This window comes from Suricata suricatta, chromosome 9, assembly GCF_006229205.1.
Source record: "Suricata suricatta isolate VVHF042 chromosome 9, meerkat_22Aug2017_6uvM2_HiC, whole genome shotgun sequence".
NCBI lineage: Eukaryota > Metazoa > Chordata > Mammalia > Carnivora > Herpestidae > Suricata > Suricata suricatta.
In genome coordinates, this window is record NC_043708.1 from 35,132,421 (window position 1) to 35,156,789 (window position 24,369).

At 41.0% G+C, this 24,369-nt stretch overlaps 1 protein-coding gene across 1 annotated transcript in view; it reads left to right on the forward strand.

The window, feature by feature from the left end:
- ESR2 (estrogen receptor 2) overlaps positions 1-24,369 on the forward strand; it is an 84,066-nt gene that overhangs the window by 30,926 nt on the left and 28,771 nt on the right. Inside the window, exons 5-7 of the mRNA XM_029952636.1 lie at positions 1,532-1,704; positions 10,136-10,252; positions 20,818-21,117. Coding sequence (XP_029808496.1) covers positions 1,532-1,704; positions 10,136-10,252; positions 20,818-21,117 — 590 coding nt within the window. The remainder of the gene's footprint in view (positions 1-1,531; positions 1,705-10,135; positions 10,253-20,817; positions 21,118-24,369) is intronic.

The window sequence follows — 24,369 nt, forward strand, 5'->3', positions numbered from 1 at the left end:
GTTGAAATTTCTTGAAGTTAAAAAGAGTATTCGTATTCTTCAAATGCAAGGTAACATGGTGGTAATTTCCATTTAATTTGTAATGTGTTTAATGATAATTATAGCTATGGAGGGAAGCGGTGTGAGAAGGAGGAGGGGGGAGATAAATTTCTTTTTATTTTTTTTTATTTTTGAGAGACATAGACAGTGTGAGCAGGGGAGGGTCAGAGAGAGAGGAAGACACAGAATTGGATGCAGGCTCCAGGCTCTGACCTAGCTGTCAGCACAGAGCCCGATGTGGGGCTTGAACCCATGGACCATGAGATCATGACCTGAGTCGAAGCCAAATGCCCAACCGACTGAGCCACCCAGGTGCCCCGAGATAAATTTCTAAAGCAACCAAAGTATTAAGTTCTTGCATATTGGAATAAAAATTTGTTACTGTCAAATGCTGCCGTAACACTTTGAGAAAGCTATGTTACACAGTAATTTTATTTTTCTTCTTTTTAAAAGCTTTGTTGGTAAGAGAAATTATAAACATTTTAGATAACCATTTTAAAGTTCTGTTTTTCACTCTGCCTTTAAGGGAAGAAATATTTCGTTTCTGAGCATGAGATCTAATCAGAGTTCTAATATTAGGGTAGATTAACCCATAGTATAGTGATCTTCATTTATAAATCAATTACATCTCTAACCTTTCCTTTCCAAAAGAGAAACCTGCCTTCGCACACTGAGGAACTAGCCAGGGTTGTGTGCAGCATCTGCCAGTACCCCCTTCACGGGCTGTCCCTTTCTCTGTGGGAGTCACTGCCCCTTCCTTCTAAAGGAAGCAAAACCTTCTCCAAGGACGGGCATGTGCCCACCTTCTCCCCCTCTCTCCTTTCTCTCATTATATTCTCCCTGCCCTTCCCTGCCCTTCCTGGCCCTTCTCCACTCTTCCCTACCCTCTCTATCTCTCTAAACCCAGGATATAGCATTCACTTCAATGTAACTTAAAGTCTACCTGCTACTCCTTTGAAAGATATTTTCATTCTAGACCTTCATCTTGAATTGCAGAATGAAAGTTTTTGTGGCCCACTTAAATGGGAACTCTGAAGGGCTCTTTAGCAATACTTGGGAATGACTCATACTTAAAACCAGTTAGGTGAGATCAGGCCCATCCATACAGTGTTGATGAATTAGCGGTTAGGGAAGGCCACTGCCCACCCTGCTTGTGGTTCAGACCTGTGGGTCACTTATTACACGTCAGAGATGTGCATCCTGATGGCCACTACTGGCCGCCTGTGGTTCCTGGTGATCCCCGACGTTGTGTGGGTGGGCATCCACTCACCTAACTACTTTCAGACATCAGTCATTCCCAACGATGTGACTCTACAGGTCTGATGATATCAGCCACAAAGGTCATGCTTGATCAGATTTCTTGGAGTTTATTTATTATGAGCTCTAGAGAGCAAAGAGATAAATTAGGCAGTGTCTGTGCTATTTTTTTTTCCTAGAAAGTCCATCTTTTCCCCAAATGCTGTCTTACAATGAATGTTTTCTTTGCCCCCAGAGAGACTCTGAAAAGGAAGATTAGTGGGAGCAGCTGTGCCAGCCCCCTTACTAGTCCAAGCTCAAAAAGAGATGCCCACCTCTGTGCTGTGTGCAGCGATTACGCATCTGGATATCACTATGGAGTCTGGTCGTGTGAAGGATGTAAGGCCTTTTTTAAAAGAAGCATTCAAGGTACAAGAGCATTGTTAGCTGCTGCTTTCGTTTTCCACTTTTACTTTCAAGTAATTTTGCAGATGACCTGGCAGAAATCTCACCACTGGCCTGTGTGGTACCCAAAGTACCTGATGAGCCGTTCAGAGGATCGTGTGGGGGGGTGGGGTGGACGGTGGGCCGATGGTGTCAGGTGCAGAGCCCCTTACCTTTAATGACGGATCTGTTCTCCAGAGCCCAGAGCCTGCACGGGTCTCTTCCCACCATCACCCATCACTGTCCTCTTGGGAAAAGACAACTCTTGTCTATCCCTTGCAGGTGTTTTTAAAAATTTTTTTAAAAACTGTTTTATTTATTTTTGAGAGAGAGTCAGCATGAGCAGGGGAGAGTCAGAGAGAAGGAAGGAGACACAGAATCCAAAGCAGGCTCCAGGCTCTGAGCTGTCAATACAGAGCCTTATGCGGGGCCCAAACCCATGAACTGTGAGATCATGACCTGAGCCAAAGTCGGACGCCTAACCGACTGAGCCCCCCCAGCGCCCCTCTTGCTAGTTTTTGGTCTGTGGTTACCATTAGGTTTGTATACAACATCTTATGCATACTGTAGTTTATATTAAGTTGATGGCCCCTTAAGTTTGAACCCATTCTTTAGTCCTCCCTGCCCACTGCCCTCCCCTCCTACATTTTAGATCTATGGTGTCATACTTTTCCATCCTTTTATTTTGTGAATTTCTTGACTGATTTGTATAGATATATTGAATTTTACTGCTTTTGTGCTTCCTACTTTCCTTACTCCCGCTTATGGTCTGTCTTTCCTTCCCACTCAGAGTCCCCTTCAACATTCCTTGTAGGGCTGGTTTAGTGGTCATGAAGTGCTTCAACTTTTGTTTGAGAAACTCTCTCTCTCTCTCTTTTAAGTTTATTTATTTGAGAGAGAGAGAGAGAGAGAGAGAGAGAGAGAGAGAGAGAGAGACATATAGAGAGAGTGGGGTAGGGGCAGAGAGGGAGAAAGAGAGTGTCCCAGGAAGGCTCCACACTGTCAGCACAGAGCCTGATGCAGGACTCCAGCTCACAAACCGTGAGATAATGATCTGAGCCAAGATCAAGAGTCAGATGCTTAACCGACTGGGCCACACAGGCGCCCCACTTGATCTCTGTCTATTTTTAATGATCGCCATGTTGGATAGGGTATTCTTGGTTGCAGGGTTTTTTTTTTCCTTTCGGCACTTTGAGTATATCTTGCCACTCCCTTCTGGCCTGCAAAGTTTCTGCTAAAAAATTAGTCAACAGCCTTATAGGGGTTTCTCTTTTATGTAACTGTTTTCTCTTGCTGCTTTTAAAATTCTCTCTTTATCACTACTTTTCCCCATTTTAATTATTATGTGTCTTGGTGTGGAGCACCTTAGGTTGATTTTGTTGGGATTTCTATTTCCTTCTCCAGATACAGGAAGTTTTCAGCTATTATTTCTTTAAACAAGTCTTTTGTCCCCTTTTCTCTCTCCTCCTTCTGGGATCCTTATAATTTAAATGTTGTTATGCTTGATGATGTGGTTCAGTTCCCTAAGTCTAGTTTCATTTTTGTTTTCTTTCTCCTGTTCAGCTTAATTCATCTCCGTTACTCTGTCTTCCAGGTTGCTGATCTATTCTTTTGCTTCCTTTAGTCTGCTATTTATTCTTTCTAGTGTATTTTTAAAAATTTTTTGATGTTTGTTTATTTTTGAGAGAGAGAGAGAAAAAGTGTGAGTGAGTGGGGGGAAAAGCTCAGGCTCTGAGACAGAGCCTGACATGGGGCTTGAACTTACAAACCATGAGAGCATTACCTGAGTCAAAGCTGGATGCCCAACTGACCGAACCATCCAGGTGCCCCAGTCTCTAGTGTATTTCTAATTTCAGCTATTGAGTTTTTTGTTTCTAATTGGAGGAGCTCAGTAAAACTCTTATCAAAGAAATAGAAAACATAATAAATAACCACTCTTTTCTCCAGTCCAGTGAGTATCTTTATGACCATTACTTTAAATTCTCCATCAGACATGCTACTTATCTCTGTTTCACTTAGGTTTCTTGCTATGATTTGTCCTCTTCTTTCATTTGAGACACATTCCGTCTCCTCATTTTGTCTAACTCCCTGTGTCTGTTTCTATGTGTCAGGAAAGTCAGCTATGTCTTCTGCTCTTGAAAGTAGTGGCCTTATGAAGAGGAAGCCCTGTAGTCCCCTCTTCACCATGCCTGGGGCTTCAGGGATGTCACCTGTGTGTGTTGTGTGCACCCACTATAGTGGCCAACCTGCTTTGGCCATCCCATAGTCTGCAATGGCTCTCTGTCTGTTGTGGGCTGGGCTGGGTCCCTTTGTTAGTGAGCCCATCTGGGGCCACCTTGGCTTGACTTGGGTCAGACCAGGCATTTGCCAGAGATGCAGTAGCACTGAACTACAGGGAACTTTCCATGAGTTGTCCTTCATGAAGGTTTTGTTGGAGGGTGGGGCCAACAGTTAGACCAGATGTCTGTCCCCAACCCACTGCTGGGGCCACAGTTGGACTGGTATGTTACCTTTCCCTCTCCTGGGGTCAGAAGTCACTTTGGAGTGTGTTGGCCCCTCTTGGGGTTGCTCGCACACTGTCAGGCTTGTGGCACTACTTGGGATGGGCTCTGGCCAAGGGTGTACTGGACAGGGCAAGTCTGCAGTGAAACATGGGTTAGGGGAGGCCTGCTGTTAGCATGTTATGTGGAGGGTATTGGTACCGTGCGTCTTGTGTCTAGGCTTGGATGTGGGGGAGGGGAATGGACCCACCAGCTCCTTTGTTCCTGGAGAAATCTCCCAATGATTCCTGCCCCTCTAGCACACATTCTGAGATAAGTATTTTTTTTATTTAAAAATTATTTTTCTAATGTTTTATTTATTTTTAAGAGAGAGTGAGTGAGTAGGGGAGGGTCAGAGAGAGAGGGAGACACAGAATCCAAAGCAGGTTTTGAGCGGTCAGCACAGAGCCTGACGCAGGGCTTGAACCCACAAACCGTGAGATCATGACCTGAGCTGAAGCCAGGTGCTCAACCAACTGAGCCACCAAGGTGCCCCTCTTTGAGATTAGTAAACAAATGTCCCTTCCATATACCCCAGGCATTTTTCAAACAGCTGCTTCTGTGCCGTATCTCCATGGGGCTGTTTGTTGTGCTGTCTCTTTAAGGCCAGAGTCTCCATTTCCTCTTGCCTTCCCAGCTCCCCCAGGGCTAAGCCCACTGATTTTTAAAAAAGAAAATATTTTTAATGTTTTATTATTTTTGAGAGAGAAAGAGTGACAGCATGAGTGGGGAAAGGGCAGAGAGAGGGAGACACAGGATCTGATACAGGCTCAAACTCATCAACTATGAGATCATGACATGAGCTGAAGTCAGACACTTTACTGACAGCTACCCAGGCGCCCCTAAGCCCACTGAGTTTTGAGTTCGACCTGTTAAGCCCTCCTGATTGTAAGAACTCATGAAATTACCCCCCTCTGGTTTTCAAAGCCAAATGTTAGTGGAGATTTGTCTTACCTGTGTGCACTGTACTTGGGGTGCCTGGATGATAGTCTGTTCCTCTCTCCTCTCCAAGTCCATGGGTCCTTCCCCTGCTGTGGACACTCCCACAGGTCTGTTGAGCTCCTGACTACCTTTCCACCCTTCCTACCCTCTTCATTGTGGCCTTTTCTCAATGTTTATGTGTGGAGAGTCTGTCCTGACATTCTTTGGGTCGTTATCTGTGTTATTAACACTGATGTGGGTATTATCTAGTTGTATCCATTGGACAAGGTGAGCTGAGAATCCTCCTATTCCACCATCTACCCCAGAAGTCCCTAGCTATAACCCTTGTGAAGTAAAAGCTTGGAAAAAATGTGCTTATTATGAATTACAAAGATTGTTTCTTCTTTGACTTATGTTTAATATTTGGCATGTATAATCACAATGGTGGAGTGGCTCCTGATAGAATCTAGAAGGTGGTGAAGGGTAGAATTTAGTAGTAAAGAGTTACCTTCCTGCTGATCCCCTGAAATTCATCCTACTGTGTAGATGACCACTCCTGACTCCTCCATTTTGTAGCTCTATGACTTTGCCTTCTAGTCTGTTTCCTTCTCTGTGAAATGGAGATACTTACAAAGTTCCTCTGAAAATGAAATGAGCTTGGTTTTGTGAAAATATTTGGTCATTTATAAACATCATGTTTTCATTCCAGTTGTCTAACCCTTCTATAGTGAGATATCAACATCTTTTACTTTTTCTTTGTATTTTTCTTCTAATCCGAATCTCATTTAAACCTACTTCCTTTAACATCTTCATAGTTAGGTGGATGAGGGCCCTCTGCTGTTTCCAAATTTAATTTTCTTCTTACGAGAGGAAAACATCACAGATAAAGTAATCCAATTGAAAAAAGGGCAGAGGACCGAAATAGAGATTTTTCCAAAGAAGACATTCATATGGTCAATAGACACATGAAAATATATTCAGCAGCAATAATCATCAGGGAAATGCAAATTAGAACCACAATCGGATATCACATCACACCAGTCAGAATGGCTAAAATAAACACCAGAAACTACAAGTGTTGGTAAGGATGTGCAGAAAAGGGAACCGTCATGTACTGTTGGTGAGAATATAAATTGGTGCAGCCACTGTGGAGAACAGTTCCTCAAAACATTACCAAAAGGTCTAGTAATTCCATTACTGGATATTTATCCAAAGAAACAAAAATTCTACTTTAAAAAGAGATTTTTTTCCTCTCTATATGTGATCTATTAATCTCTTATCTACTAATGTTTTATTCTGTTCTACTGATCTAGTTCTTCATTTTTATATAAGTGCCACATTATTTTAACTATTACAGTTTTTTTACTATAATTTTATAATGCATTTTAATCCATACCAGTATGAATATCTCCAGTTTTAAAAGTATTCTGGCTATTTTCCTTGGTTTATTCATCCATAGGAATAATAGAATAATTTTATTAAGTGTCCTCCCATCCTTAATATTTAAGAAAAGAGATTTTGTTAAACCTAAGAATTTCGGAAGAAATTCTTTTTAATAGTCTTTGTATCAAGAATCTGTCTCCATTTATTTAGGTCTTTTGTATCTTGTATACGGTTTTGTTACACACACACACACACACACACACACACACACGGTACATTTCTCAGTAGTATTTCTGTCAGTTTCATTCTCTGGGCTACTTATTTTATATTCATATATAATAGTAATACTATTCATTTTTCATTTTGATATTCATATTAACCTTTTATCATTGCCCTTTGAAATCCTTCTGAGTGCTGCTCAAAGATTTTTAATTCTTTGTTTGTTACAACTTTAGAGTCTGAGCTTTAAATGGGACACTCTGACAGCTGGTAGGTTATACAGCAGCCTCCTTATCTTGGAGGCACATATTCTATTACTTGGGATTCATTTGGCCTTGAAGTTACAAACATTGTCCGGAGGTGAGAAAACACAAGGTTGATTCCTGCTGTCGAGGGATAAGCGTGCCAGGGAGGGCGGGGAAGATAAACATGACTCTATCGTTGAGGTGACAAAACCTGGAAACTGAACTGAGCTTAAACTCAGATCTTCTGATCTCAGCCCAGTGCTGTCTCTCCCCTCTGTGCTGTTGGATATGATAACAGGTATTCCAACTCCCTCAATTTTGTAGAGTATACAGATAACCTTTTTTGTTTCAGATTACAAAAAGCATATTTTCATATAAAGCCTTATATCTTAAAGAATTAGCTACCTGTTTTGCTTTGAACTTTTCTGTCCATTCTGTTAGTATGGAATAGCATGCCTCTTGGGCTGATGCATGGAACAAGAAAACCATTTTATTTTTTTGGAGAGGGAGAGCGAACATGATTGGGGAAAAGGGTTAGAAGGAAAGGGAGAGAGAGAATCTTAAGCAGTCTCCACACTTAGCACGGAGCCTGATGCAGGGCTTGATCTCACAATCGTGAGATCATGACCTGAGCTGAAATCAAGAGTTAGGCGCTCAACCAACTGAGCCATCCAGGCCCCCTGAGAAAAACATTTTACTATATGAGCTAGCTTGTGTAGTTTGAGGAGGACTTTTTTCTTTTTTTGCCAGAAGTGAATTCAATTACCCTAGCCTTCTTGTGTAAGACATTTTCTAGGCTATTTTTATTTAGTGTGTTCATATTACTATGCTGTCTCATTGTTTTTAAGTAAAATGATCTTTTAAAATGAAGATAAAAGTGAACCTTTCATTGTCCCTTAAATGCTTATTGTTATAAACCTCTTTATGAAACCAAAAGAATGACATCAGGTATTGTTCTTTGAATTTTTAGAAGGTCCTTAAAAGATTGCTACCTCTATGGAAAGTGCTGCGGGGTTACATTTACCTTCTAGCCATAAAGTATTATGTTTTAGAGGATAATTGAAAATTTCTGATTGGGAATGTATCTTGACTAGTATATAATTTATTTTGGAATGTTTTAAGTGAGGATAAAAGCAATAACAAGATAATTATGTTCCTTTAAGAGGGCTTTATACCATACTATATATTTGCCCCCACTCTTGAGTGTAAATCTGAGAGTTGCCCCCGGGGTTAGGTTACCTGATATGGCAAGTGGTAATGGGGGAGTCTTGTGATTACTCCATAATTATGTAAGACGCCATCTGACTGGAGTGAAGAGAGACCGGAAGTCAGAGATACACCCCTCCTAGCCTGGAAGAGAGCAGACATCGTGATGTGCACTGCTTTTCGGTAAGGAACTGGTTCCTCTATGAGTCGACAGCAGCATCCTGCTGAAAGCCAGCAAGAAAATGGGAACTTCAGTCCGACAGCTGCAAGGAGCTGGTTCTGCAAACATCTTGTAAGAGCTTGGAAGGGGACCCTTAGCTTCAGATGAAACCAAGCCGAGCCAACACCTTGATTGCAGCCTTTTGCAACCCTGACTAGAGTAAGCTGTGCCTGGATTCTTGACTTGAAATAAGATAATGAATTGGTTTGGTTTTAAGTGTATAAATTTGTAGAAATGTATTATACAGCATGGAATACTGAAACCATTACCTTAAGGAGATGATTGAACTGACCTTACATGTTTTCTTTTATAAAATGGGGATGATTGCTTTTTATAGGGAAGTTATAGGATTAAATGAAATGTTGATAAAGTATCCGGAAATCTGTGGGTTGTAAGAATGTTGGTGCGCCAGGCTTCCTGGGTGTGGCCAGGATGAGGGTCCCTTGAGAGTGGGTTTGCGTCTCTGGGGTGAGCTGCCTTCCTACTCCAAGAGCTGTGCAGTCTACACTGTTGCTCTGACCCCAGGCTGGCTCAGGAAATGGTCATAAAACCACAAACAACTGAGTTTCAATTTGTGTTTGGTCGAACAAGTGTTACTGGCATTTACCCTAAAGTGGGAGAGTATTATAAAATTTGATTTTGGTACAATCGTGGGACCATATCTTTCTGGTCTAGGGCTCTGAGCCCTGGGTGGAGTTCAAGTCCATACCGCGTGTTTCTGTATTCTCCTTGGACCAATGAGTACTCAAGGCCTTTTTTTTTTTTTTTCTTCCCTGGAGCTCAAGAGGCCAAGCCAGAGTGCTGGAGTTTCCCATCTACTCAGGAAGCATTGGCTGAAGCAGGTTTCGTGGCCACGCTCCATGTCAGTTGGTGGCCAGGCACAGTCCGGCCACTCTAGTGCACTGCAGAGTCACAGGGCAGAGGGAGGCAGTGGGGAGTAACAACAACCACAGCCAGTCTCCAGTGGCAGTTCTTTTTGGTTCTTCATTTTGCTAATTCCATTATCCTCTTGTTGATTAGTTTTGCTCTCTTATTTGACTATGAATTCGCATAAGAGGCACCTGGGTGGCTCAGTCAGTTGAGCGTCTAACTTCAGCTCAGGTCATGATCTCACAGCTCGTGAGTTTGAGCCCTGTGTTGGACTCTGTGAGAACAACTCAGATCCTGGAGATTGCTTCGGATTCAGGGTCTCCCTCTCTCTCTGCCCCTCCCCCACTCTGTCTCTCAAAAATAAATAAATGTTAAAAAAATATATATATATCATGTTAAATCCCAAAGAGGGATATGTACAAAAGAATACAAGCAGTTGAATTTGGTGACCTGATACACAAGTACCATCCTTGAGGAGTTCTGTGATTTGCAGAACCAATTTCAGATGACTGTCTTACTTTCCGTGTCCAAAGGAGAATATTTCTAATGTATCTCTTGAAAATTCTTAAGAACATGCAGAGAATAGCCTGTTAGTCAAAGAGTAGGATATGGAGATATTTGTAGATTTTCTTTACTCACTAACAAGGCGCTGATGAGCCTGAACTTTGGCCTTTGTGCCTATACCTATCATTAAGAAGATGCCCCCTACCTCTCAGCTGGGTAGTGTTATCGGTGTTGTTGACCTGGAATGTATTTAATCAAAATATCGTAACAATAGTCTGTCTTTTTTGTTTTGTCTCCCCCCGCCGCAGGACACAACGATTATATTTGCCCAGCTACAAATCAGTGCACAATAGATAAGAACAGGCGCAAAAGCTGCCAGGCCTGCCGACTGCGGAAGTGCTATGAGGTCGGGATGGTGAAGTGCGGTGAGTGTTCGCTCCTGTTTCACCCTCTGGGGGGGTGTGTGTGCCCACGGCTCTTTCAAACAGGACAGGTCGGGGAGCTGGGGATGTGTAGCCTGGATGGAGGAGACTTAGGACTTGGTAATTATCTTCCAGTATCTGTCACATTGGAGGGGGCGTTGATTTATTCCCTGTAGCTGGAGAGGACAGGGCTGAGGTGAACAGGAACAAGTCACAGGAGGCACCTCTTGGCCCAGGATGGGGAAGAACTTTCAGCAGCTCAGGTGGTCTGACAACACAACAGGCTGCTGCAGGGATTAGTAGCTCTAGAAACGAAGTGGTCAGATGAGCTGGATGACCATCTGCCTGACGCCTTGCCAAGTCTTAAGGATGAAATTTAGGTAAATGTTCACAGTCAAAGCTGTGACTGAAAAGTAGAATATCTTGGGGGTTACTTGGAGAGCTGTGGGAAAGACTCATGCCTAACCCAATATTAGCTTTCTAGCAAAGGTACATACAGGTGTCAGAAACATGATAGAACCATGGAAAGCACTCAGAATGTGGATTCTGTTGTGTGATGGTATGTATGCATGCATACATGCATATAAATATATGTGTGTGTATACACACTAGATGTATGCATACATGAAGAAGAAAGAAAAATGGGCGCATTAGTATAACGTTGGACAATAATGCCTACCTCCTGCTCTCTCCACCCGGCTAACTTTTGATTCACTGTCTGTACACGCTTGCTTGTGTGCGTACTCACAGCAGCTCTGCCTGAGTTTTCCTGTTATTCTCTAGTCAGTATTTTGCCTGTGGTTAGTTGTAATTTCTCTCTATTTAAAAGATTAAAAGCAAAAGTCTCTTTTTACCCTGACAGTCTCTTAGTAGCTCCACCTTTTGAATATTCTCTCTTTTTTTTGTATTTGCTATGATATAGAATCTTTAATTTCAATATTTATAACTTATCTTTTACATAGACTTTATATTTAAATTTGTTTAATTTACATCCAAGTTATTTAGCATATAGGGCAACAATGGTTTCAGGAGTAGATTCCTTAATCCCCCTTACCCATTTAGCCCCCCCGCCCCCCGCCACAAGCCCTCCAGGAACCCTCTGTTTTCTATGTTTAAGAATTTCTTAGAGGTGCCTGGATGGCTCAGTCAGTTAAGCATCTGGCTTCAGCTCAGGTCATGATCTCACGGTTCATGGGTTCGAGCCCCGCATCGGGCTCTGTGCTGACAGCTAGCTCAGAGCTTGGAGCCTGCTTCAGATTCTGTATCTCCCTCTCTCTCTGACCCTCCCTTGATCGCACTCTCTCTGTCTCTCAAAAATAAATAAAAAACCTAAAAAATTAAAAAAAAGGAGTTTCTTATATTTTTGTCCCCTCACTGTTTTTATATTCTTTTGCTTCCCTTCACTTACGTACATCTGTTTAGTATGTTAAATTTCTCATTAGAGTGAAGTCATATGATATTTCTCTTTCTCTGACTAATTTCACTTAGCGTAATACCCTCCAATTCCATCCACATAGTTGCAAATAGCAAGATTTCATTTTTTTTGATTGCTGAGTAATACTCCATTATATATATATATATATACATTTATCCATTCGTCCACTGGTGAACATTTGGGCTCTTCCCATACTTTGGCTATTGTTGGTAGTGCTACTATAAACATTGGGGTACATGTGCCCCTTCAAAACAGCACACCTGTATCCCTTGGATAAATACCTATAGTGCAGTTGCTGGGTCATAGGGTAGTTCTATTTTTAATTTTTTGAAAAACCTCCATACTGCTTTTCAGAGTGGCTGCACCAGTTTGCGTTCCCACCAGCAGTGCAAAAGAGATCCTCTTTCTCCGCATCCTCGCCAACATCTGTTGTTGCCTGAGTGGTTAGTGTTAGCCATTGACAGGTGTGAGGTGGTATCTCATTGTGGTTTTGATGTGTATTTCCCTGATGGTGAGTGATGTTGAGCATTTCTTCATGTGTTGGCCATCTGGATGTGTTCTTTGGAGAAGTGTCTATTCTTGTCTTTTGCCCATTTTTCACTGAATTGTTCTTTGGGTGTTGAGTTTGATAAGTTCTTTATAGATTTTAGATACTCACTCTTTATCTGATAGGTCATATGCAAATATTTTCTGTCAGTTTAGTATTGCTGGTTGTTTCCTTTGCTGTGCAGAAGTTTTTTATTTTGATGAGGTCCCAATAGTGCATTTTTGCTTTTGTTTCCCTTGCCTCCGGAACGTGTTGAGTAAGAAGTTGCTGTGGACAAGGTCAAAGAGGTTTTTGCCTGTTTTCTCCTCAAGGATTTTGATGGCTTCCTATCTTACATTTGGGTCTTTCATCCATTTTGAGTTTATTTTTGTGTATGGTGTAAGGAAATGGTCCAGGTTCATTTTTTTGCATGTTTCTGTCCAGTTTACCCAGCACCATTTGCTGAAGAGACTGTCTTTATTCCATTGGGTATTCTTTTCTGCTTTGGCAAAGATGAGTTGGCCATATGTTTTTGGGTCCATTTCTGGGTTCTCTATTCTGTTCCATTGATCTGCGTGTCTGTTTTTGGTGCCAGTACCGTACTGTCTGGATGATTATAGTTTTGTAATGCGTCTTGAAGTCTGAGAGTGTGATGCCTCCAGCTTCAGTTTTCTTTTTAAAGATTGCTTTGGCTATTCGGGATCTTTTCTGGTTCCATACAAATTTTAGGATTGTTTGTTTTAGCTCTGTGAAGAATGCTGGTGTTATTTTGATAGGGATTCCTTTTTCTTCTTCCTTATGTATGTAATAGGTAAGACCCCTCATCTGGTTATATTATAGTATAGCAGATGTCTTCTTATTTGATCACACTTCTCTGGCTTCCTAATCACTGTTGTTTCCTGTTTTCTTTGTGAAATACCCTGCCAATGCCCATGACCTCTCAGTGTGTTTTGGTTATTCTTTAAAACATTCGAGCATTTCTGTTCCCACCACTTTAATTATAGCCTTATCAGTAACCAGTGGGCTTCTTCCAAAACCTATTCTACTCACTGTAACTGTCAGATTATATAATTTAACTAGAATTTAGCAAACATGAAGTGTGAGTAGGGAAAGACAATAGTTGCTGTGAAAGCTCTGAATACAACTGAAAAGGAGGGACACCTGGCTGGCTCGGTTGGTGGAACATGTGACTTTTGATCTCAGGGTCATAAGTTCGAGCCCCACATTGGGTGTAGCATTTACATTAAAATAACAACTGTGAAAGACTGGTAGCTATTGAGTTAAGTATGAATGAGGTTGGTGTGTCTTGGGGGGGAGATCATAAACCTAGAAAAATTCTGAATTTGGATTGCTTTATGAGTGCTTAAGTTCTTGCTCTGTTGTAAAGATGTGGAAATTGAAAATTCAGAGGCCATGTATCCTGGATATGGTTTAGGTAGGAAAGTTACTTGTGATTTAATTGGCAGATGTGCTTAAGGAGAAAGCCTTGGCCCTCTGACAGAAGAGTACAAATAAATGTTTCATATTTTAAGTTAATACTTTAAGGTGAGTGTATATATTTTTAAAAGCAATTTACAATGTAGTTTTAGGATAAGAACTCTTTTATTGTACTATGATCTGTTGGACAGGTGTAGCCCTGGTGGTTTGGGACCAAGGCAGGCGCACATGCGTAATCGTCCTGCAGGGGGCGATGTATGTCATGGGAGAACAAGAGGAAGAGTGACTATTTTTTTGTCTTATTATTTCTTGCTATCTGTGACTATCCTCAAACTTAACCTTTCTGGCCCTTGGTTTTCTTATCTCTGAAAAGAAGATATCTGCTTCATTGAGTTTTATGGAATACATGTGAAAAAAATAACGACCTAAAATAGTGTTTGGCACTAAATTTTAGTTTTCCTTCGTTTCCCTTCTTTCTTTGAAAAGCTCATATAAGTTGTGAGGAGTTTTGATGCAATACAGTCTTGCAAGTCAGAATACAGAGATGTAGTTTAAAACATCTTTCTGGTGTGCCTGGGTGGCTCAGTTGGTTAAGCATTCAACTTCAGTTCAGGTCATGATCTCACAGTTTGTGGGTTTAAGCCCCGTGTCAGGCTCTGTGCTGACAATGTGGCATCTGCTTGGAATTCGCTCTCGCTCTCTGCCTCTCCTCCCTTCCCTCCCTCTCCTCTCTCTGCCCCTCCCAAACTTGCACTTTCTCTCTCTCTCAAACTAAATGAATAAACTTAAAAAAATATATCTTTCATGGTAACAACTCAAAAAGATATCTGCACCCCCATGTCATAGCAGCATTATTTAAAATAGCCAAGGTATGGGAATAACTTAAGTGTCTATTGACCAATGAATGGATAAAGAAGTTGTGTGTGTGCATGTGTGTGTATAAAATGGAATATTATACAGCCATTAAAAAGATTAAAAAGCCCACAAAGAAACCCTGCCATTTGTGACAATTTGGATGACCCTTGAGGGCATTATGCTTCAGGGAAGTAAGTTAGAGAAAGACAAATATTGTTTGGTCTCACTTATATATGGAATAAAAAAAAAATACTCCAAAACCCCCAAACTCCTAGAAAAAGAGATCTGGTTTGTGGTTACCACAGGAAGGGTGTAGGGGGAGAGGGAATTAGAGAAAAGTGACCAAGGGTACAAACTTCCACTTAGCAGATAAATAAGTTCTCTGATGTGACATACAGCACACTGTCATGAACGCTGCTGTGTGATAGACATGAAAGTTACTAGTCGAGTAAGTCCTACGAGTTCGAGAGAAAAAAAATTATTTTTTTTTAACTTTGTCTCTTTATTGTATGTATATGAGATGACGGACGGTGACTGAACTTACTGGGGGTGAGTTCACAGTGTACCTAAGCCAAACGATTATGCTGTAATCCTTAAACGTACACTGTGATCTGTGTCAATTATATCACAATAAAATTGGAAAGAAAATCTTTCATGGAAAAGAGAACAAGAGAAAAGGTCACCGAATTTGGCCAAAAAGAAATTAGGTAGGGCTCTCTAAGAAAAAAACATTTTATCATCTTTGGAGGTTGCATGATGAGTTGGGTTGATGTGCAAACAGGTGGATATATAGACCTTGACTGACCACGGAGAAGGAGCGTTCGGAGTGAACTTTCTTAACTCTGCATGCCTCCTTTTCCAGTTTTCAGAATAAAATAATCTATATACATTGTACAGTATCTGACACATAGAAGCTTCCAGTAGATGTGAGCTGTCATTTTGATCATTTACCATTATCATTGTTGTTGTCATTGTCATCACTATTTTCATCAATATCCTTTCACTGGGGCTATTTAACACTTTTTTTTAGTTTATTTATTTATTTTGAGAAAGAGCATGCGTGCATAGGTTGAGGAGGGGCAGAGAGAGAGCGGGAGTCGAGAGAGAATCCCAAGCAGGCTTCCTGCTGTCAGCACAGAGCCTGATGCAGGGCTCAGTCTTATGAACCATGAGATCATGACCTGAACTGAAATCAAGAGTCGGGTGCTTAACTGACTGAGACACCCAGGCGCCCATATTACCACTTTCTAACATGGAGGACTCCTGTGTGGAGAGTTCCTTATCAAGCTTGCTCAGTGGCACATCGAGTGACCGCCAAGATTCCAGTGTAAAAGCCATGACACTAGAAATGTCCTTGGTAGAAAACAGTGAGTTCCTTGTCGAGAACTTTATTTTATTGGTCTAGAATCCCCAGGACTCCAGGCCCAGTATTTAGGGCTTTGTCAGTGAAAGTTGATCAAATAAATTTGAGTGCGTGGATTCAAAACCTTTCACTTTGTATGTAAACCTGTTTTGTAAACTCCTTTTCCTCAAATACTCTACAAAAAGGAGATGTGTGATCAGACAGGTGCTTTCTTAAACATTTTGTCCCTTTTTACCCTGGAGGTATAATTGATCTTAAATAATACCTATTGCTCTATATCTGATTACTAATTCAATGAATTATATTTTAGGCTTTTAATTCTTTCAGTAAACAATTTGATTCAGTTCTCTCTAGATAGAGGCCTTCCTTCTAGTTTGATTAGCCAAGGATAAGAAGAAATTCAGGTACATTTTCTTGAGAGCAAATAATTTAAATGTACTCATACCTCTTAACTAATATTTCTTTTTAAAATGTAGACAACTGAATTTAGTGAACAAACATAATGGTGAGAATATTGAAACTAGGCATTTTGCAGATATTTTAGGTGTTGTGTGTGTGTGTGTGCATGTAAAAGTTGTACCCATGCTCATGACATCCCAACTTATGTTTTCCTAATTTTCACTTTATGTTTTTGTCTTTTGCCAATGGATTTTTAATGTTTATTTTTGAGAGAGAGAGAGAGCGTGCGAGCAAGTGAGCGCGAGCAGGGGAGGGCAGAGAGAGAGAGGGAGACGTAGAATCCGAAGCAGACTCCAAGCTCCAGCCTGTCAGCACAGAGCCCGATGCAGGGCTTGAACCTACAAACTCTGAGATCATGCCCTGAGCTAAGGTCGGATGCTTAACTGACGGAGCCACCCAGATGCTCCTAACCAGTGGATTTTTAGAAGTATTTTTATGCTATACTTTATAGGGGCTTGGGTTATATTTTTGTTATTTTTTGTGATCAGAGAATACGATCTATATGATACCAATTTTAGTTAAAATTTTATTCATCAACTAGTATGTGATAATTTTTTCAAATTCTGTAAGTTTTTATAGCTCAAGTGAATTGTACAATCCAAATGGTCTGTATTCTGTCCCCTCCGCCCCACTGTTTACGCTGTCAGTTGCTGAGAAAGATACATCAGAATACCCATATAGGGGTGCCTGGCTGGCTCAGTCGTGGAGCATGCGACTCTTGGGGTTGTAGGTTTGAGCGCCATATTAGGTGTAGGGATTACTTAAAAAATAAAATATTTAAAATAAAATAAAATATTCATTATAATAATGTATTTGTCAGTTTCTCTTTTTCTTTTACTTTTTGGTGTTCTGTTTATAGGTAGTGTTTTCTTATTGTTTTGATGTTATGAGTTTAGAATTATTTATCATCCTTTATAATCTACTGATGAGACCTTAATGATGATGATGTGTGCCTCAGTTTATATTGTCTGATATTGATAGAGTAACTGATTTATTTCATTAATTTTTGCCTGTTATCTTTTTTTCTATCCCTTTATTTTCAGTTTTCTGTGTGTTAGACATATCTCTAACAGTCTATGTCTAGATAAAAAAAATATGGTCTCAGAGTTCTTAATTGATGAATTTAGTCTATTTATGTTTATTGTGATCATGATATTTGAATTCATTTCTATCTTATGCTTTAAAAAATTAATAATTTCTTTTTTTCCTTTTGGAGTTGATACAATTTTCTTGTTTTATCTTTCCTCTTCTCCTTGTTTGGAAGCCATAAATTCTGTTTCAATTCTTTTAGTGACAATTCTATTTTTAGCATGCATTTGTGAGAATTCAAGCCACTCTCTCTAGTATGTATTTCTCTTCCAAAATAAACAATCTTAGTTCCAGCCAAAATTATTCCTCTTTCATCTTCTTATCCAGTATTTGGTTCTACCTTATTTCTATACCTCCAAAAGTTAATTATTATTATTTTATTCATCCTGTGTTTATTAGGTTTCTTCTCATATTTACTAATTTAGTTTCTTACATTGCATCTTGAATTTCATTGCTTTTCTTGGGTTCATATTTCTCCATCCCAAAGAAACAGTAATTATTTCAAAGGGACTATGAGCAATATATCTTTTTAGCCTTTGATTAACTGAAATGGCTTTAATTTATCCTCATTCTTGAATGATAGTTTAGCTGACAATATAATTCTGAATTGAAGATTTCTCCCTTTCCCCACCATCTTAAACACATTATCCCATTGTGTTTCTGACCCATACACTTACAGTAACTGAAGCATATCAAGACCAGCAGAGGAGTAAAAAAGTATATATATGTTTTTGAAACAGATCTGAAATAGAGGAGGCAACCCAGAAGATATTTTTATACATATTTCTTAAATTACAAGGCATTTTATAAAAATCCACAGGAAAGATTTATCCAATAAATGCTACTGGAAATATTATATATCCATTTGAAGAACATAACATAAAATATCAATATGACATGATACATATATAAAATTCCAAATAGATTTGAACCATAAAGGACTTAAAGAAGATACAGGAAAATATTGATATAATCTTGATGTGAAACAATAGACAGATTTGACTGTGTACTGAAGCTTCTTATGACAAGAGATACCATAAGTGAAAAGATATATAACAAGGCAAATATGGTATATAACAAAATTTGTCTATTTACTAAGTAAATGTTATAGGTTCTTGGGGGAGGGGAAGGGCAAAAGAAATAAATAGGCAGTATACAAGTAAAAAATATAGAGTATGACAAATCTATTAGTCAACCTTGCTAGTAATTAAAAAAAAAACAAAGTGAAATGAGATTGTTTAGTCACTTGTCAGATTAGCAAAGATTAGAAATGATTTTTTTTTAATGTCCACTGGTGTTATGAGAAAATAGGAAGCTCCTTACAGTATCATTTGGATTATAAATTTTAAAATAGTATTAGAGGGGCACCTGGATGGCTCAGTTGGTTAAGTGTCTGACTGTGGCTCAAGTCATGATCTCACAGTTTGTGGATTCGAGCCCCGTGTCAAGCTCTGTACTGACAGCTCAGAGCCTGGAGCCTGCTTTGGATTCTGTGTCTCCCTCTCTCTCTGCTCCTCCCCCACTCACACTCTGTTTCTCTCTCTCTCTCAAAAATATATAAACATTCAAAAAATTAAAAAAATAACGTTTTGGAGGGGGGTGACTCACTGACTTAGTCTATAGAGCCTGTGACTTTTTAAAAAATTTTTTTTAATGTTTTATTTATTTTTGATACAGAGACAGAGCATGAGAGGGGGAGGGGCAGAGAGAGACGGAGACACAGAACCGGAAGTAGGCTCCAGGCTCTGAGCTAGCTGTCAGCACAGAGCCTGATGCGGGGCTCGAACCCACAAACGTGAGATCTGACCTGAGCCAAAGTCAGAGGCTTAACCGACTGAGCCACCCAGGAGCCCTGCGCCTGTGACTCTTAACCTCAGGGTTGTCAGTGTGAGCCCCACGTTGGGTGTAGAGATTATTTAAAAATAAAATCTTAAAATAGTTTTGGAGGGTAATCTATCAGTATATATCAAAATCTTAAACGATCCGGAAGTAGGAGATGGATTTAGGTATCACATTTTCTAATCAGATAATATCTTATAGTGTTGATAGGGATTTTCGGCCTTTGTGCCTTGGTTCAGCAACTTGACTTCTTTGAACTTATTTGAAGGAACTAACTGGATACATGGATGCATTTTCATTGTAATATGAGTACTAGCAAAGAAATTAGAACCGACCTAAATTTGCCTCAAGGGACACTTTAGATGAGTGATGCTATATTCATAAAACACAATGTTATATAGATTTTTAAATTGTACAATGACACCTTTCTCATAAAAAGAAATAGGTTTAGTATATACCTACTGTGATCTGAATTTTGCATATGAAATATAGAAAAGTAAATAACATTAAAAGAAAACTGAAAGAATATACAAAATTTGTGCTTTTCTGTATTTTTCAGATTTTAAAGAATTTATTACTTGAAATATGTTTATTTGTATAAATATATGAAAAGAATTTGTGTAAAAAATATATAAACACACATGCATACATATGAACATTTTAAGAATGTCTTATTAAAGTGTATTATTTGATAACTATTTGGAAACATTAATGTTCATTCAGTTCCTTAGTTTTGCCCATATTTGTCGGAAGAAAACACTCAATTCTGTGGTTTTAAAACTGAGGTATGTCAGCACTCTTTTTAAAAAATTTTTATTTCTTTATTTTGAGAGAGAGAGAGAGATGAGAGCATGGGAACGAGCGGGGAGGGGCAGAGAGAGTGGGGGGAGAGAGAATCCCAAGAAGGCTGGGTGTTGTCATTGTGGGGCCCAATGCAGGATTTGATGCCATGAAACAGGAGGTTATGACCAGAGTTAAAATTAAGTCAGACATCTACCCGACTGGACCACCGAGGCACCGCTGTCAGCACTCTTTAAAAGAGAAATAGATTTAATAGGGCTCCTGGGTGGCTCCATCGTTTAAGGGTCTGACTTTGGCGCAGGTCATGATCTTGTCCGTTGATTTCGAGCCTCATGTCTGGCTTTGTGCTGACAGCTCGGAGCCCAGAGCCTGCTTCAGGTTCTGTGTCTCCCTCTCTCTCTGCCCCTCCCCCACTCATGCTCAGTCTCTCAAAAATAAATATTTAAATAAAAATAAAAGAGAAATAGATTTCATATCCATAGGCGATCTTGAAATGGAGACCTTAAGTCCATTTGGGCTACTGTCCCTAAGAAGTCCTGTTTTGATTTTGCTAATACAGTCACAAGTGTAATGCTCTTCGGTACAGGCCCCACAGGTTCCAGGAAGGAAGTCAGGCTTCCGTCTTAAGGTAAGACCCATTGTAAGGATAGACGCAGGTCTTACGATGACGTCATCGTCTCACTCTTGCCCTGGCACTCAGGCACCTTGAATGCCAGGTTGGGAGAGCCCTGGAAAAGCACTGTGTGATCATCTCTCCGGTTTAGGCTCCCGGAGAGAAAGGTGTGGCTACCGTGTCTCCCGGAGGCAGAAGAGCTTCGAGGAGCAGCTGCAGTGCCCGAGCAAGGCCAAGAAAAACGGGGGCCACGTGACCCGAGTGAAGGAGCTGCTGCTGAGCGCACTGAGCCCGGAGCAGCTGGTGCTCACGCTGCTGGAGGCGGAGCCGCCCCATGTGCTGGTGAGCCGCCCCAGCACGCCCTTCACCGAGGCCTCCATGATGATGTCCCTGACCAAGCTGGCGGACAAGGAGCTGGTGCACATGATCGGGTGGGCCAAGAAAATTCCAGGTAGGGCTTTCTGGATCTTAGCTTTTCATTTATGGGAGAAGGGCCTGCTCCTAACATTTGTAAGGCAAGATTCTAAATCGAAGTTTCGCAAATGATGTCTGGGTATTTAACAGTTTGATTTACAGTCTTTAAAATGAAATACTTTTTTTCTATCTTGATATATATGCTTTCAACATGTACTGGAAGGTCAGGCTCCCATAGAGAATTCTTGGATTCCTCTGAGTCCGTACGAGACGGGACAGCAGAGTGGTATGTGGTGAGACTCCTTCCATTGTTGACTCTCTTCTTTTCCTGCCCCAGAACTGTCCCACAGTGCCGTGTCCACACTCCATCCTCCGTGTCCACATCTCCTGCAGATGCTAGCCTGTTGGACACTTCTCAGGCTGAGATGTGATCTGAGGGGGTGGACCCGAGAAGGAACCTGCCTGGGCTCTGGACGTGGGCTTGGGATCATTTGGGCAATAAATTCTAGGGTCCTGGGACATGGACCGTGGTCTAAAAGGATGGAATGTGGGTTCCACATTGGCCTGTCTCTTGGCTGTGGACTTTGTACCTTGAGAGGAGGGAGTGCCCAGGTGAGGTCAGGGTGGTATGTGACAGGACCAGTGTGCAAGCGACAGGTTTGCCAGATGTGAAATAGGAAGGTAAAATATTGTTTCAATAGAGAAAGAACCAGCATTGTGTACCTAAAGGAATATGTATGGACAAAGAGTAAATCAGCAGCTGGGGTAACACGAATCATCAATAAGCCGGGATTGGCATCATGTTAAAAATGGATTGGTTACTCATGAGCTGTCGTTTAGCAGCTGAATTGTCCATTCTATAATGTGGTTCCTTCCCCAGACCAGTTTGCAATATGCACCTGAGATGCTGCATTGTGCTAAAATTACCACCTAGTTATAACTTGAATTGGTGTTTCTCTGATAGTGAATCTGGGATTCTAACACAGAATGACAGCCTTCCCACCACAGGTGAAAGGGCTTCTCCATGCACATATTTACAGTCATTGAAGAAACAGGTTTCGGGTGCCTGAGTGGCTCATTTGGTTCAGCGTCCGGCTTCGGCTTGGGTCATGATCTCACGGTTCATCGAGCCCCGCATCCGGCTCTGTGCTGACAGCTCGGAGCCTGGAGCCTGCTTCAGATTCTGTCTCCCTCTCTCTCTGACCCTTCCCTACTTGCACTGTCTCTCTCTGTCTCTCAGAGGTAAATAAAAAAAAAAAAAGAGAGAAGAAAACAAACAGGTTTCTCTCAAGTCTAAGCCTATGGGACAACTCCCATGGGCTCAGGGGCAACAACCACTTTAGACAAAGTGTAAAGTGGGAGCAGCTGAGAAGCTGGGTAAAGAGCAGTTGGGGGTAAAGAGTTGTGGGGCCCCAGGCCTGGCATAATAGTATCTCTTGGGTCATTTATTGGCTTGGGCTTGTTTCTTCTGAGCTTCCTGAGGATCTTCTAGTTTCTTTCTTTTTTGGGGGGGGGAGCGGGCAGAGAGAGGTGCCTCCCTTTTTTTTTTTTACAACTCTTTTTTTAAAATTTATAATAGTTTATTGTCAAATAGGTTTCCATATAACACCCAGTGCTTTTTAAAAAAAATTTTTTGGTAATGTTTTATCATTTTTGTTTTTTATTTTGTAAACATTTATTTATTTGGGGGTAAGCACAAGTGGGAGAGGAACAGAGAGAGGGGGACAGAGGATCTGAAGCAGGCTGTATGCTGACAGACTGACAGCGGCAAGCCTGATGTGGGGCTTAAACTCACAAACTGTGAGATCATGACCTGAGCTGAAGTCAGATGCTCAACTGACTGAGCCACCCAGGTGCCCCTATCATTTATTTTTGAGAGAGAGAGAGAGAGAGACAGAGTGCAAGCAGGGGAGGGGCAGAGAGAGAGATACACAGAATCCAAAGCAGCTCCAGGCTGTGAGCCATTAGCACAGAGCCTGATGCAGGGCTTGAACTCATAAGCTGTGAGATCATGACCTGAGCCAAAATTGGATGTTTAACTCACCGAGCCATCCAGGTGCCCCAGGATGGTTTCTGGTTTTGTTTTGGTTGTCTAGCCTCTTCACTGTAGATCTCCACCCCCCCACCCCCCCGCCATGGAGAGTGGTAGTGAAATTAATGAGTATTGAAAGCCATGCAGCTTCTTTGTGCTGTTAACAAATCTCAACTCTTGAGCTGCGTTAGTCCTTCTTCAAGCCTGATGTTTTAAAAAAATTTTTCAGAAAATTCAGACATATACCACCTCTCTCAGCTGGTGTAGTCATTTCCCAAAACACACAAACAAGAAATTAAAATATCACCTAGTCTTGATCTTGTTGAATATTATAAACAGAAATATCCTCCTGTCCCGTGGATTGGCTTATGGTCTACAGTCGCAGGCAAGATTGGAATGTGTGCACAGGATAGGATGCAGCTTTGGAAGAGGACAGGGCTGTCTTTCCATCATCACTCCATCCGTTCTCCCCTGTGCAGATTGGCGTTATACTGAGCAAAGATTTGAACTGCATGTGCCTTCTGTGCCGTGGTTTCCTCATCTAAAATGAGGGTGCTGAGAGACACTACCTGTAGTAAATTCTCAGAGGGAGGCATTACTACTCCCATTTTTTCTGTAAGAAAATTAACTTAAAGGGATATTAAGGGAGTCTTGGGTGGCTCAGTCAGTTAAGCCTCCAACTCTTTTTGTTTTAAGTTTTTTAAAATTTACATTTATTTATTTTTGAGAGAGAGAGAGAGAACGAGAGAGCACAAGTGGGGGAGGGGCAGAGAGAGAGGGAGACACAGAATCTGAAGCAGGCTCCAGGCTCTGAGCTGTCAGCACAGAGCCCGATGCGGGGCTTCAACTCACAAACAGTGAGATCATGACTTGAGCCGAAGTTGGACACTCAACCGACTGAGCCACCCAGGTACCCCAAGCATCCAATTCTTGATTTCAGCTCAGGCACGGTCTCGTGGTATGAGTTTGAGTCCCATGTCAGGCTCTGTGCTGACATCACAGAGCCTGCTTGGGAATCTCTCTCTGTCTCTCTCCCTCTCTGCCCCTCCCCCACTTGCTCTTTCTTCAAATAAATAAACTTAAAAAAAAACAAAAAGGAGATTCAGTAACTAGGATGAGGCTAGACTGGTATCCTAACTACAGCCCACTGCACTCCTAGGCTGTGTATTTGGTTAGTTTTTATATTACGCTGTCTTCTCATTTTATCATGGTTTGTGGAGGAAGCACTAGTGATTTTGGCTTTGTTTTTGACATGCT